This window comes from Phytophthora cinnamomi (genome assembly GCF_018691715.1).
Source record: "Phytophthora cinnamomi strain GKB4 chromosome Unknown Contig49, whole genome shotgun sequence".
NCBI lineage: Eukaryota > Oomycota > Peronosporomycetes > Peronosporales > Peronosporaceae > Phytophthora > Phytophthora cinnamomi.
The window spans coordinates 1,052,968-1,067,978 of NW_027150982.1; the positions used below are offsets into that span (position 1 = coordinate 1,052,968).

The 15,011-nt window shown below is 53.4% G+C and overlaps 4 protein-coding genes across 4 annotated transcripts; 3 read left to right on the forward strand and 1 right to left on the reverse strand.

The window, feature by feature from the left end:
* Window positions 1-3,384: 3,384 nt before the first annotated feature.
* On the forward strand, window positions 3,385-10,559 carry IUM83_08289 (Multicopper oxidase; the record flags this gene model as incomplete). The annotated part of the gene is made up of 2 exons (XM_067932652.1): window positions 3,385-4,263; window positions 9,792-10,559. The coding sequence occupies 2 exons, from the start codon at window positions 3,385-3,387 to the stop codon at window positions 10,557-10,559; spliced, it is 1,647 nt and encodes a 548-aa protein (XP_067790036.1).
* A 722-nt stretch (window positions 10,560-11,281) lies between these two features.
* On the forward strand, window positions 11,282-12,543 carry IUM83_08290 (Multicopper oxidase; the record flags this gene model as incomplete). Its single annotated transcript, XM_067932653.1, has 2 exons — window positions 11,282-11,690; window positions 11,765-12,543. 2 exons carry the CDS (start codon window positions 11,282-11,284, stop codon window positions 12,541-12,543), a joined length of 1,188 nt encoding a protein of 395 aa, XP_067790170.1.
* A 759-nt stretch (window positions 12,544-13,302) lies between these two features.
* Window positions 13,303-13,718, forward strand: IUM83_08291 (uncharacterized protein; the record flags this gene model as incomplete). The annotated part of the gene is made up of 2 exons (XM_067932654.1): window positions 13,303-13,407; window positions 13,485-13,718. The coding sequence occupies 2 exons, from the start codon at window positions 13,303-13,305 to the stop codon at window positions 13,716-13,718; spliced, it is 339 nt and encodes a 112-aa protein (XP_067790169.1).
* A 250-nt stretch (window positions 13,719-13,968) lies between these two features.
* IUM83_08292 (dual specificity phosphatase, catalytic domain containing protein) lies at window positions 13,969-14,952 on the reverse strand (the record flags this gene model as incomplete). The annotated part of the gene is made up of 3 exons (XM_067932655.1): window positions 13,969-14,331; window positions 14,400-14,823; window positions 14,894-14,952. The coding sequence occupies 3 exons, from the start codon at window positions 14,950-14,952 to the stop codon at window positions 13,969-13,971; spliced, it is 846 nt and encodes a 281-aa protein (XP_067790093.1).
* Between the last annotated feature and the right edge of the window lie 59 nt (window positions 14,953-15,011).

The following is a 15,011-nucleotide window of genomic DNA, read 5'->3' on the forward strand; positions in this document are numbered from 1 at the left end:
TACACGGGCTGGCAGAGGGGGCGCTCTCAGCAAGTCCACGCGGGTTTCCAGCTTCCTGTGATATCTCCGCGATAAACTGGGAGCTTGAAGCTCAACGGCGACGCTCGCGGAAATCCCGGGCGAAGGCTGCAAGTTGTAGCCTACAACAACTTGCCCTGGTTGAAGTGGTCGCGCTGACTAGCCAATAAACACACGTCACTACGAAAGTGGGACTGGTAGGGCCCACTTTTGCCCTGATATACTGAGATCGCGTTAGTTTGGATGTGATATGCACTGTGATAAGAGAGAGGATGACCGTTTTCTGTCGTCGATCTCCGGAAATAGAGAGTGAGTGCTGCACCCAACTCGTGCACATGGGACAGGACCCCAGTTTTCCGTAACCCTTGGAAACCGTATCCGTCCTGCGGGTATACGTCGTATAGCGTATAGCGGTACACCCCCCACTCATTTTTAAAGCGGGGGAAGTCACCAGCAGCCAGGAAGCCATGGCGCCGCGCGTCAAAGCGGTGGTGCGACCGCCGCGCCACGCGTGGGCGACTGACAGGGAAGTAGTTGTGGACAGTGTTGAATGAGGAGGCGCGCAGCGCGCGCCCCGCTCAGGCGGAGGCGCTGTTTTCGAGCGCTCATGCTAAGATGTGAGCTGCGTTCAAGTGAATAAAGACAGCATATTTATAGGTTTGAAATATCGATCTATCGGATGATGCTAGTTTCACGACCTGAAAATAAAGACCGCAATTACTTGGCTCGACGATTTTCCCCATTTTGGGCCCTTTTTTCCCTCTTCTTAACTGGATCGCCTGTTAAATCTTCCGGATATACGCGTATAGTGTATAAATTTTAGGCAGGCTCTCACGAACTTCGTTGGTAGTGAGACTGTAGGGTGGGCACAATATTCACAACAAGCCAGTGGGTTGGGATGGGTGCTGCTTGGGTGTCGTAACTCCATCCTGTCCCGTCCCATGTGCACGAGTTGGGTGCAGCAATGAGTGCCCCTGAAATAAAGTTCACGTGTTGCTTGTACGTGATCATTCTGCCACCTTGGTCAAAGCGCAGCGACGCGAGTACAAACGGAGCTCGCGCTCCATGGCGCTCACCGACGTAGCAGCTGGGCAAGCGTCAATCTCCGGTGGCAAGCATGTAAGGCCATGGTCCATGGAGCGTTCGCTCGTTGGCTGTTCCGCTACGATCTCGATTAAACTGTGCATGTAAGCACGCTGACTCCGCGAGCAAACAAGCTGGTGTGAGCCCCGCGGCCACTCTGTCGCCACTGCGTTCCATACGCACATACTTCGACCGCTCAGCTGCCGACCGTGGGTGAGCAGCACTCTCGAAGAAAGCGTATGGCTTCACGACTTTCTGTTGGGTCGGCCGTCGGGCTTCGGGCCGCGCGTCACTCGCCCTCCGCCTGCCATGTTGGGTCCGCAAGGGCAACCTTCGCCCTGGGACTGCGAGGGTTGCGACGCCTGGAGCCCTCTAGGAGGACGGAATTTAGTGACGCGAGTCACGTGCACTATTAGGCTGCCACCCTCGTTTATCTTGGAGTCATGTTGCCGTCACGGTTGCTCGCCCTTTGTCAGTGATTTTCAATGTACACAACTGGACTCAATTCGCACCAGCAAAAATAAAATCCAGCCCAAAAAAACGCCAAAGGCTCATTTATCGCCGATGTGTTGAAGCAAGTCACTTCGACGGCTGCGCTTTGACTGGCTGTGGGAGCCGCTGCTTCAGACGTTACCATGCACTTGGTTGGCGCTGAGCATTTCCGAGGCTTGCCTCAAGCACGGCGGCCGGACTTTGAGGTCCCGGTCAGCAGTACAAATGAGCCTCTTAGCGCATAGGTGCAGTCTGTGTGGGTGGCGTTTCTCTTCGAGTAGTCGGCAGCATACGAATTTGAAGTCAACTTGATCCATTAAGTCACCAGCGCGTGAGTATCAAGTGCAGTGTTGAGCTGTGGCTGGACATCTTCGGAGCAAGCTGTCAACAAGTTCATCTTACTAGTCGAAGATACCAACGTGAGGTTAGGCTCACTTAAGATCTCACCTCATCTGACAACCAGCTGGAGTCCAAGTCAAACCATTGGTTTCGCAGCCGCCCCCAACATTGCACTCCAACACAAGAGGGCCTACAACTTCAGTTGGGAACCCAATATGACTTCTCAAGACTCAAGACGTCGCAATTCGCTCAACAAGGTCGTTGGCCCGCGCCGGCGAGGGCGGAGCCACGTCACGACTAAGTTACCTATGTACGCCCGACATGGCACGCCGGCTTCGCTGCTGCTCTACTTACAAATCCAAACTGGTAGGTATGGTTACTGGTGAAGATATGCTGTCGTAACGCGACTGGAAACTGCAGTAGTTCAGCGTTGTCCTGGCTGTTGTAAGGATGCAATATCCATGGGGTGGCGGCTTTACTTGCCGCCATTGATCAGGTTGCAGTGTCTGCATTGAACGCAGACAGCGATGTCGACATTTTTTGTAGTAGCCCGCTTGTTGCCAGTGAGTCATTGGCAATGGCATACTTAAGTAGTTGATAGAAACTACGGTGGAACAGAGAAGTAGATGATAGAAATTGAGCACTGGTCGTCAAATGTGTCGTTCCGTTCTCCAACCCTATGGAGCCACGACTCAAAAGAGTGCGGTGAAAAGACCACCGCGCCTATTACCCGGAAAGGGCTGTACGTCGAGGCGACTGAATCAACAATTCGCTAGAGCAGCATGCGACAGCGCTCTACCTTGATTTCCTTTCCATCGATAGTGACATCTTCAGCCCGAGGACGCTCTCTCTATACATAGTCACATATGACTAAAGTAGTGGTGCTCGTGAGTGACATGAATGAGCAGCGTTCATCGCTATGCATGAGGACGCGTTGAGGGTGGTGTTGCCGCGACTCAACATGACACTGAATTTGAAAACATGGGTTATCAGCAAGTAGCTGACAGGTAATACGAAGTGCAGCAGGAACGGAACGGTGGAAACATCATACGTCATCGCCGATAACATCGGCCCCTTCAGCTCGTGAGGAAGAAGATTGCACTTCAAAAATCTTGGATCTAGTCGACAACCGAGGAAGCGTGTGTGCTATGATAGCTAGAGCTCACACAAACAGATAAGATAATCCGGTACTTAAGTGCTGGTGGCTGACGTAGGTGGAATTATAACCCAGCGAAGTGACGCTGGAATTCAAGGTTCCGAGAGGGTGGCAACGGAGACTCGCGTTCTAACAGCCAAAAGCTTCCGCGATGGTCGCTGGTACGGACAGAGAGCGATGTCCGAGATCCCAAAGCGCGCCGACCCAGCGCTCTCTCATTCTCCAACTTCCCCTGAACTACTCAGGACTCCTCCTCAACGGACCTCCACCTACGCCAATCGCGCGTCTTCCGAACCATGGGCCGCAGCCAACTCTCCGTGGTCCTGGCCTCCTTCCTCGCGCTGCATTTTTCGCTGCTCTGTGGCCGTGGTGCATGCGATGTCGTCACGTACGATTGGCGCCTGACCCCGATCATGACAGCGTTCGACGGAGTGTTGCTTGAAACCCTCGGAGTGAACGACAAGCCCAGCCACGAAGCCGTCATTGAAGTGGAGCTCGGACAAGAAGTTGAGGTGCGTGTTACCAACGAGCTCTACAACGCGACGTGCCTCCATTGGCACGGCATGAAGCAGCTCGGCACCCAAGAGATGGACGGCGTGTCAGGCTTCACGCAGTGCTTCATTGAGCCTAATGCCACCGCGGTGTACCGCTTCAAGCCGGACAAGGCCGGCACTTTCTGGTGGCACAGCCACCACAAGACCCAGTACGCTTTCGGCCTTCGTGGACCTCTCATCGTCCACGCCCCAACGAGCGACCTCCGTGCCTGCGAGAAGGAGATTGAGCAAGAATTTACCGTCCAGCTCGCGGATATCTACCACACTGCACCAAAATTTGGTCCGGCACTTTGGGACACTATTGTGATCAACAACCGTGGGCGCTTCAACTGCACGGATGCAGCGATCAACAATCTTACGGAATGCTCCAACGACCAGCCATTGACAACTTACGACTTCCAAGCGGGGAAGAAGTACCTACTGAGGTTAATCAATGTGGCAGCTATGGCCCCTTTCGACTTCAGCATCGACGACCACGAGTTTCGAGTGATCGCGGCTGATGGCGAGCCGGTGGAGCCAACCGAGCCGATCAACTCGATCTTCATCAACGCAGGACAGCGTTACGACATTGTTCTCGAATCCAAGAATGATACGCAGGACTCGTTCTGGATGCGGGCAAAGGTGTTGAATGAGGAGGCGCGCAGCGCGCGCCCCGCTCGTAGAATGGCAGCAGGCAACGCCTGTCTGCCAGTCGAGTAATTGAATATTGAAAGAAAAACCTCGTTAAGTTGTTAATGTTTATATTAGCAAGTACGAGAGGAAAATGTTCAGATCGCCAGCTGCGATCTGGATAGTGCAGAGAGCTTCCTGCCATCCATAGTGCGATGACGACAAGAGGCCGAGGAGTGAGCTGTCGAGGACGCAGTCCGAAGACGAGCTCACTTCCTCTTTTGCCTCCAGGTACCGAGCACGGACCTAGAGTAGTAGGCATAGGAATAAGAGGTTAAGAGTAATATATTGTTGAGAGTTACCTACAGTATTCTGTTCATTTTAACATTTCAAGTAACATGAGCAAGCCCCAAGTTGACAAGAGTTCGGTCGACTCGCTGCGGTTCAGCGGAAAGCCTCTGCACTTCGCATCATGGAAGAGCAAGCTGGTCATCCACCTCAAGGCGTTAAGCGAGCAACGCGCGCTGGAGGAGCTGCAGCACAAGCGTGCAAAGTCGCTGACTCGGTTCGAGGATTTGCTCGAGAGCCAGCCGGTAATGCCGCCGCGTCCTCCTGCAGAGGATAAAGACGCGGCATGGCAGCACGATTTGCACGAGACGCTGCTGAGTCAGCAGTCGTCGTACATCAAGCGGCTGCTGTGCGAGACGCTGCCGGGCGATTTCAAGGGAATCGCGACCAAGCGCATGGACGAGCCCGTCCATGTAATTTGGCGGCTCGTTGAAAAACAGTACAGCCTGAGCAACGCGGCAGGCGTCGTCGGGCTGGTTCGGCAGTTCATGGAGATGGTGAACACCGACTTCAAGAGCGTGGGACAGCTCTTTCAAGATCTCAACAGTGTGCGTAGTCAAGTCAACGTGAACGCGCACGAGGCTCTGCACAGCCACATGTTGACCTCCCAGCTTATGCTGGTGATGGTGCTCGGAGTGCTTCCGAGGCACATGTGGGGCTCATCGGTTGAGCTGACCCAGGTTGGGTTTACGCTCGAGAAGGTGAGCGACAAGCTCAATGCCATCTTCGGCACCAAGAGCAAGAGCGAGATCTGGGCTCTGGCCAGCGGAAAGGCGGTCAACCATGTCAACGCGGCTCCTTCAAATCCGAAGGGGCCTGTGCTTGGCAAGCGCAAGGCCGTAGACGGGCCGGTGCGCGATTTGCACTACAACATTGGTGCAATGAAGTGCCACTACTGTGGTGGTGAGCACAACAAAATGAACAATGTTGGGCCACACAAGATGATCAACTGCCCCAAGCGTGCACATGACAAGGCAGCTGGCGTGCACCGCCGGAACATCTGGTCAAGGCCAAGCCGCCAAGCTCGCAAGGAAGTCCACGAGCCAACGCCCAAGATGAGGGGCAACGGCAAGGGAAGGGCCAAGGCCAAGGTGAGACGTGAAGTCCCACTGGATGAGTGCCTGGCTAAAGCCGTGGCGGTGGACGCGTGCAACGCTGAACACGGCGCGTCACCAGCGACAGCTGGTGGGTACACGAGCCCGCCTCCGAGCAACTTCGAGGTGCCCGTGACCCCGGGAAAGGGCACGCTGCCCTTCAGCGACGAAGACGAGCCAATGGATACCGTCGTCAACGCAGTGAATGCTGACGCCACGGGCAAGGCTCAAGCCGCGGGTAAGGAACCGGACGGCGACGTGGACATGGAAGAGCAGCCAGGCAAGGACAGCAATCAAGAGATTGCTGAGACGACGAAGTCTTTCGCCGGTATGCTGACTGAGCTCGAGAAAAAGGTGCGAAGTTTGTATCCATTTCTGTTAGATGATGAAATGTATCTAACCACAAATTCTTGGGTACTTGACTCAGGGTGCGGGCATGGCCTAACCAGCGAGACAGCGCGGTTTGTGCGGAAGGAGCCCAACACCCAGTACATGTTTACATTTGCACAGGGCTCTAAGCATTCAAATACACATATTGGTACAATAAAGTTGTATTTGCATGGTCCACGAGGAATTAGACCTTTTCTGTTCGAAAATATTGCGTTAGTACCGGACGCTACCTCGAACATTCTGAGCGAGTTCTGGCTCAGGCGCGGTGGGTACCAAATTTTGGGATCCTTAACTGGCGAGTACAAATTTGTACTTTTCAAAAACGAATTAGTTTTTGTTGCGAAGGCTATCAACGGGGCGTATTATATGCAAAATAAAACGCTTCAAGAAAGACAACTGCTGTGTAACGCAGTGAAGCAAGGGCCCTGTAAGCCGCTAGCTCACCTTAATAATAAAAGGTTTGAGCGCACACTGCAAGAGTGGCATGTCAAACTAGGCCACCTCAATAAAGAGGCAGTTATTGCGATGCTAAGCGCAAAGTTAGTGGCTGGAATGCCAAAATTACCCGCGTCAGGTCTAAGAAAAATTCCGTTCTTCTGCACAACGTGTGCAGAGATGAAGAAACGGAGGATGTCCTACCGGAATGCGAGGGGTTCGAGAGACGAACACCCGATTAGCACCATTCACATGGACACAAACGGCCCCATGAAAACAATTGGGGTGTATGGCAGCTGCGGGAAAATTAAATACTTTCTGAGCATCATTGACGACAACACGTCATGGCGTTGGACTTATGTCCTGCGCAATAAGAAAGAAGTATTTGAGAAAGTAGAGGAGCTACTTTTGCAGCTGGAGCGTGAGGAAAGTTCACGATTCGTCGGATCAGGTCCGATGGAGGAACTGAGTTTGTGAATGCAGCCTTTAAAAGCTTTTGTAAAAGCAAAGGAATTGTATTCCAGACATCGAATGCCTACAGCCCTGAAGAGAATGGTGCTGCAGAGCGAGATCATCAGAGCAAACTGGACAGAGTTCGCTGCGCACTGAAAGACGCTGATATGGCACACAAGTGGTGGCCAGAGGCGCTTATGTACGTGACGTATGTGCAAAATCGCACACCTATGGCGCGGTTGGGAAATAAGACACCGTATGAGATGGTGTATGGGAGACCTCCCAACGTGAGCAAGCTACCCGTGTGGGGCTCTGTGTGCTTTGCGCATATCCCTGCCGTCCTAAGAAAGGACAAGAAGCTGTCTGCTCGTGCCGTAAAGTGCCGGTTCCTCGGAATGTCGGAGGAAACGAAGGGTTATCGACTCTGGGACATGTACAACAACAAGCACATCCAATCACGAGACGTGTTATTCGATACGACCAATGTAGCCACCATGGTCCAGCGAGCGTTCGGGCAGACTGATGAGGCCCTCACAATTGAATCTGCCGCGCGAGAGTTACCCGCAGCAGAGGGAGCCGATGCACTTGCAACCGAGTCTACCGGAGCAGTGGGAGCTGAAGAACCTGTGGGAGGGTCTATTGGTGCAGTGGGAGCTGAAGAACCTGCGCAGGCCAGTAACCCAGCAGTGGGAGCTAAGAAACGCCGACGTGCGGGACTCGTGGATACGCCACCAAGGCGCGAGCCCCGCCCACGTCGAGAGGCGAAGAAACCGAAGAGATACTCGGACTATCAGTGCTTCCAGGCAATGTTAGAGCACAACGTTGCGCAAGACATTCTAGAGCACAGAGTGCCTACACCACGATCGCTCAAAGATGCGTTGAGTGGCCCTTATAGAGAGCAGTGGAAACAGGCTCTGGAACTTGAGTACGACTCCTTGATCGAGAATGGGACGTGGAGACTCGTACGACTGCCACCTGGGCGTAAGGCTTTGCCATGTCATTGGGTACTAGTTGTAAAGTATAACGCTGACGGGACTGTCGAGCGGTTCAAAGCACGCCTCGTAGCACAAGGCAACCACCAGGAGTTTGGGGTAGACTGTGACGAGGTATACGCACCAGTGGCACGATTCGAGTCACTACGCCTAGTGCTGGCGATTGGAACGATATTGGACTGTCATATCCATCAGATGGATGTCCATACGGCGTTTCTGAACGGCACGATGGACGGAGAGCAAAAGATCTATATGAGGCAACCTCACGGATTTGCGAAGCGAGGCCATGAGCATTTGGTCTGTGAACTTCAAAAGAGCATCTATGGCCTGAAGCAAGCCCCACGCATCTGGTATCGAGTTTTACATACCTTTTGACGTCGATGGGTTTTGCACGCTGCCACAAAGAGTTTTGCATCTACGTGCAAAAGTGGGAGAAGAATGGATCATAGTCGTGGTATATGTCGATGATCTGACGATCATGTCGCGAGATATGCGACTCATTAACAGGCTGAAAGCCGAATTGTCAAACCGGTTCAAAATGAAAGACCTGGGCGACATTCATTATATCCTCAAGATGGAGGTGCACCGCAATAGAAATCAGCGTGTGATGATGATCTCACAGCGCAAGTACATTGCAGAGCTGATTACAAAGTACAAACTGGGCGAATGCGCGCCAGTAATGACACCACAAGTGCCTGGCCTCGTACTCGAGCCCGAGACGAAACTAAGCGCAGAGCAAATTGCTGCGCAGTCCTTTGACTTCAGAGGTATTGTTGGCTCACTCCAATATTTGGTCCGTGGCACACGCCCGGATATCGCCAACGCGGTTAGAGAATTAAGCAAATTTCTATCTTGCTACAACCGCACGCATTGGGATGCAGCTTGGCGAGTACTCAAATACTTGAAAGGGACGTCAACGTACGGTCTGTTTCTCGATGGAAAAACGAGAGACGTGACTTACGAAGTGTACACTGACGCGAGCTTCGCGTGTCAATCAAAAGAACGTAAATCCGTAACTGGGTATGTGATCCAAATGGCCGGAGCGAGTGTGTCATGGTGCAGTAGCAAACAGGGAGGCGTGTCACTCTCGACTGCTGAAGCTGAACTTATCGCACTAAGTGAGGGAGCCAAGGAAAGTGAGTGGTTGTGGCATTTGCTGGGAGAAATGGGATTTCCTCAAAAGGTACCAGTGCAGGTGTGGTGTGACAGCAACGCTGCCATCAGCATTGTGAAAAACCCTGGAAATCACAAAGCAAATAAGCACATTGAGATCCGCTATCTGTTTACGAGGGACCTTGTTGAACTCGGTCGCCTTAAGATAGCCTATTGCTCTACAACAGAGATGACAGCGGATATTCTCACTAAAGCTCTTCCCACAAAACAATTCCTGAAACTAAGAGAGAAACTAGGCGTTCGCGAACTGAAATTGTCCCCTAGTACTTAGTGGGAGTGTTGAATGAGGAGGCGCGCAGCGCGCGCCCCGCTCGTAGAATGGCAGCAGGCAACGCCTGTCTGCCAGTCGAGTAATTGAATATTGAAAGAAAAACCTCGTTAAGTTGTTAATGTTTATATTAGCAAGTACGAGAGGAAAATGTTCAGATCGCCAGCTGCGATCTGGATAGTGCAGAGAGCTTCCTGCCATCCATAGTGCGATGACGACAAGAGGCCGAGGAGTGAGCTGTCGAGGACGCAGTCCGAAGACGAGCTCACTTCCTCTTTTGCCTCCAGGTACCGAGCACGGACCTAGAGTAGTAGGCATAGGAATAAGAGGTTAAGAGTAATATATTGTTGAGAGTTACCTACAGTATTCTGTTCATTTTAACAAAAGGGACTCACCGGGCTTCCGTGGATGGCACGATCTGCTGATACCGGTTTGCCGGGTTTCAACGACGAAGGCCTCGCTATCGTCCGCTATGACGCTGCTAGCACGTCCGAGCCGATGACGACGCAGTGTGAAGAAACGGTGACGGTGAACGAGTTCGACTTCAAGCCTGTCGTTCCTTCGGTGCTGCCAACGACCCCGTCGGATCGGTCCATTGTCCAGTTCAACATTACACAACTGGGAGGAGTCATCTCCCTCGATGGCGGGAAATACAACAGCCTCGCAATCCCGGATCAGCCGCCGCTCCTGACGATTTCGAATGGATCGACGACCTCTGACCTGCCAGCGACTGCCAACGCTCGCGCACTCGAATACGGCAAGCACATCGAAGTCGTGGTCGTTAATAGCATGAACGAGCAGCACCCGTTCCACTTGCATTCGCACGCTCCATGGGTGGTGGGTAGTGGCCAAGCTTCAGCGGAGGATGTCTACAACAACGACTTGCCCCCGTCCAAGCTAGAGGGAGCAGTGCTTCGAGACGTGTACACTGTGCCTCCTTGCAACACCGACGAGGATGGTTACTGTGTGAACGTCGGCTACCTCATCCTTCGCTTCACAGCAGACAACCCAGGTGTCTGGATGATGCACTGCCACATCGACTGGCACATGGACATCGGCTTAGCCATGATCTTCGTTGAGGGCGAGGCGGAGCTGCAGGAGAAGGGGCCAGATTCGTTTTCGAGCAGCCTGTTGAGCGTGTGCAAGGGTGACTAGGAATCAAGTAGAAGTGCTCCTGAATGGTGGATAAGGCAAAGAAGCAGTAGCCGAAGTGGTTGCTATGCATAACACAAGTGCATCTTTCGTTTGATTACATACATCAACAAGCTCCTCCGATTTAAAGATGTGAAGCCTATATCCTCGTTCCTAAACCCAAATCATCACCTCCTTCTCCACTACCGTAGGAACATGCACAGGTAGTTGTCGCCGTTGGTGGAGCGCCAGCCTGGATTTCAGGTGCGTAACATGAAACTGCCCTTAGAGTTATCTGTACTGTATTCCGCAAGTTATCAATCAACCTACAAATTTTGCCAACGTGTTCAGTTGATCGACATGCGTGAGCACTGAGTTCACATGGCTGAGTTCTAACCTCCGCATCTGGACGTCAGTAGGATGGGCACCGGGTCTACTACAGAGCTGTTTCACACTTCGTTGCGGTGCATGCACCGCCCAAATACTTGCCTGTTGCATGACTCACCTGTTCAGCTTGAGTTAGCGTTAGTCTCTTTCGTACGTTGGGGAAAGCTTCGTGGCGTTCGTTCAATCGAAGCGTCTTACTCAATTTGTGGTGGTACGGTATGGCAGACTGGAGAAGCCACTGGATGCGATCCACCAACCGCGGGTTTGATCTACGAGCGATCGCTTCCAAACTTCTTATGAAGTACTCACAACCTGGTAGCAAGCGTACCAACTCAGCATCTACCTTCCACGCATCAACCATGGGCCCGGGGCGTCTCACCGCCGCTACAGCGGTCGTATTCCTAGCACTGCAGCTATCTCAAGCCTCGGCCGATGTTGTCACCTACGACTGGAGGCTGACACCAATCATGACTGCGTTCGACGGTGTGCGTCTCCAAACCCTCGGCGTGAACGGCAAGCCCAGCCACGAAGCCGTCATCGACGTGCAACTCGGCCAAGAGGTGCAAGTCCGCGTCACCAACGAACTCTCCGAGTCCACGTGTCTGCACTGGTACGGAATGAAGCAGCTCGGCACCCAAGAGATGGACGGCATGTCCGGCTTCACGCAGTGCGCGATCGAGCCCAACAACTCCGCGACCTACCACTACACGCCCGACAAGGCCGGCACCTTTTGGTGGCACAGCCACCACGGCACGCAGTATGCATACGGTCTTCGAGGCCCTTTGATCGTGCACGTGCCAGATAATGGAGCGAAGCGCTGGGATCACGAGTACACCATTCAGATGGCGGACATCTACCACGCACCGCCGCCGCCGGCCCCGTTCTCTGGGATACCATCTCCATCAACAACTTGGGCCGCTACAACTGCACCGCAGCAGCCTCGCACAACTTGGCGGACTGTGACGCGCACCAACCGCTGTCGACATTCGACTTCGTGTCGGGACGCAAGTATCTCTTGCGGCTGATCAACATGGCCGCCATGGGGACATTCGAGTTCAGCATGGACGATCACGAGTTCCAGGTCATCGCCGCCGACGCCGAGCCGGTTGTGCCCACGAAGCTGCTCAACTCGATCATCGTGAACGTCGGTCAGCGCTACGACATCATCGTCCAGGCCAAGAAGGACACTGCCGGTGTGCGTTCGTTCTGGATGCGAGCGATAGGGTTGACCGGGTATCCGTGGACGGCGCCGACAGTGGACACTGGAACTGCTGGTTTCAACGACGAGGGCTTGGCTATAGTGCGCTATGATTCGAGTAGCAACTCCGAGCCGACAACGCAGAAGGCGAAGGAGACGGTGACGATCGGCGAGTTCGACTTCATACCGGAGGACCCCGTTGTACTCCCCTCAAAGCCTGATGATCGCACCTACATGCGATCTGGTATCAACACAACTATCGGTACTGGTATCGTCTCTATTGACGGCGGCGAGTTTTACACCCTTGAAGTCCCAGATGAGCCTCCACTCTTGAGCATTGCGAGTGGAGTGTCAACTGCTGACTTGCCTATCACTGCCAACGCCCGAGCTATTGAATACGGCGATCACGTTGAGGTGTGCTGACGAACGATGTGCTCGAGCAACACCCGTTCCACCTGCACTCGCACGTGGCGTGGGTGGTCAGCAGTGGCCACGCATCCGCTGAGGACGTGTACAACAATAATTTGCCTGCTCTGAAGCTTGAGGGGGCGATGCTGTGCGATGTGTACACTGTTCCGCCATGCACGATAGACGAAAATGCTCAGTGTGTAGACGTTGGGTATGTTGTCCTGCGCTTCAAGGCCGACAATCCTGGAGTCTGGATGATGCACTGCCACATCGAGTGGCACATGAGTGTCGGCATGGGGATGATCTACGTCGAAGGTGAGGCAGAATTGCAGAAGAAGGGGCCGGACGCGTTCTCGAGTAGCTTGTTGAGTGTGTGCAAGCCATCGAAAGATTCACACAGCAATTCGACGGAGTACAGTGATGACAACCCCGGCCAACACGATTCAAGGAAGTACAAACATGCAGGTGCAGTGGATGACACGATGTCTAATGGTTTGAGAGAGAGCAAGGAAGCACTTGGTGAGAAGTCGCCAAATGGATGTTCAGGTCAATAAACCAAGCCCCTCTAGAGCCAGCAAACTAGATACTTGGTTAATGCACGCTTCTCCAGAGCTACGTAGTCTTGGGTCCCCCTAGGTGCTCACAATTACTTTGATACAGGTAGGGAAACTTCAACATTCGTTGGTTGACTGCCCTTTCAGTGCGAAATTTACCGCCTGCTACAAAGATCCGAAGGCAACCGCGCCAAAGTATTCAGGCTATCCACCAGCGACCATGGATTTAGAGAATTCTAGCAGTGCGCATCATACTAAGCACTCTAAAGCGAAGGAACCCGCTTCGTCTGGAGCTCATGCTCGTATTGAAAGCGGAAACAAGCAGGTGAGGATAGATCTGAGCATTTCTTCACCCTATTCCTTCGTAATGAATCATATTGTAAAACATTTTCCGTGAAGCAGCCCAAGTCAATTCCGCTCAAAACGAAGGCAACCAAGAAACTATTCAAGCGTGGCTTGGGTGCAAGCAAGGCTATTGCTGCCCGCAAGTCCTATCCTGTGCGGAATACCTGCTTCCTGCCTTCTTCAGAGGATGAGTCAGACGGGAATGGGTCGACTAGAAACAGCAAGTTGCACCACCGTAAAAGCCTCAGAGCTGCTCAAGGTGGGCTTCTGGGTGACATCTACAAGGATTAACGGTGTCTTCCTTTACTGAAGTTGCTCTTGTATAGGTGCAGCGGACTCTGAAAGCTACCCGAACTACAAACCACGGACTGGGGGCTATCAACTATGCGCCCTGCAACGAATGTTCTGCTAGGCGTCTTCACTAACGTGCAACACTTGAGTGTTTTTCGCCCTTTACGTTCAAGTATTATATTAGTTTCCTCCTCTTGCTCGGAGGCATTTTTACCTACGGACCGACGATAACTGGACCAACAAACAGGGATCAGCTGATGACGCAGTTGCCTTTGTGTGTCTTGGACTTCCTCCGTCCGAAGCCTGGCGAAACGTGCGGGTGCACCTTGTTCCTGCCCATTGCAACGGGGTCGTCTTCCTGCTCGGCGATGATCATCGTCTCGCGCACAGATCTGCCGTTCGTGCGCCCCGTGACAACCGAGAAGTTGGACATGTAACTCGCGCGCTCGACAGTGGAATTGCCTCCGTCCGTGGCTTGGCTGCTACGCTCGTCGATATCATCGTTGGCGGGGCTCTGGCCTCGGAGACCGAGCATGATGTCGATCATGCTGGGGCCAATTTGGTCCGAACGGAGCGTCACACGACCGTGAGTCTCCAGCTCCAATGTACGTAGCTGCATCCATAACCACCGTTAGAATTCCACGTTCCAGCCCCCTCTCAACACTATCCGGTCAGACCCACCTTCTCCACGTAGGTTTTGCGTGGGGCACTGGCCGGGCGCTTCTGCAAGACGTGTCGGTACGCATGTTCGAGACTCCACTGCTCGACGACCATCAGGTAGGCGATGCACACCACGGCGCTCTCGTTGTTGCCGTGCGTGCAGAAGACGAAGACCGTCTTGTTGTCCGAGCGGGCGACCTGGATGAGCTTGTTGGCGGTCATGAGGTTGCTCTTGAACTCGTCGTACGAGAAGTCGTCGTCCAGCTCGATGCGCCCCATTTCGATCGTGGGGTCCACCGTCACCTCCGCGTGATCTGCGCGCTTCCGCGGGTTCTCAGCGTCCAGCACGTACGCGACCTGCATGTTCTTGAGGAGCTGCTCGTCCGTGGCGTGCTTAACGGAGCCCATGAGCATGAAGTTCTCCACGACGCCAGGCACATCGAGCCTGCAGTGACGACAGAGACAACGGGTATCAGCATCGAATCCGTTGCCAACCACAGCAAACGGCCACCAACCTGTCGTCCTCACACACGGGGGTGTCGGGCGTAACGCGGTCGACGTCGACTGTGGTCATTCTGCGACTGTGTGCGAGCACTCTCTGGCCGATTCAGCAATTCACAATGTGCTGGTGAT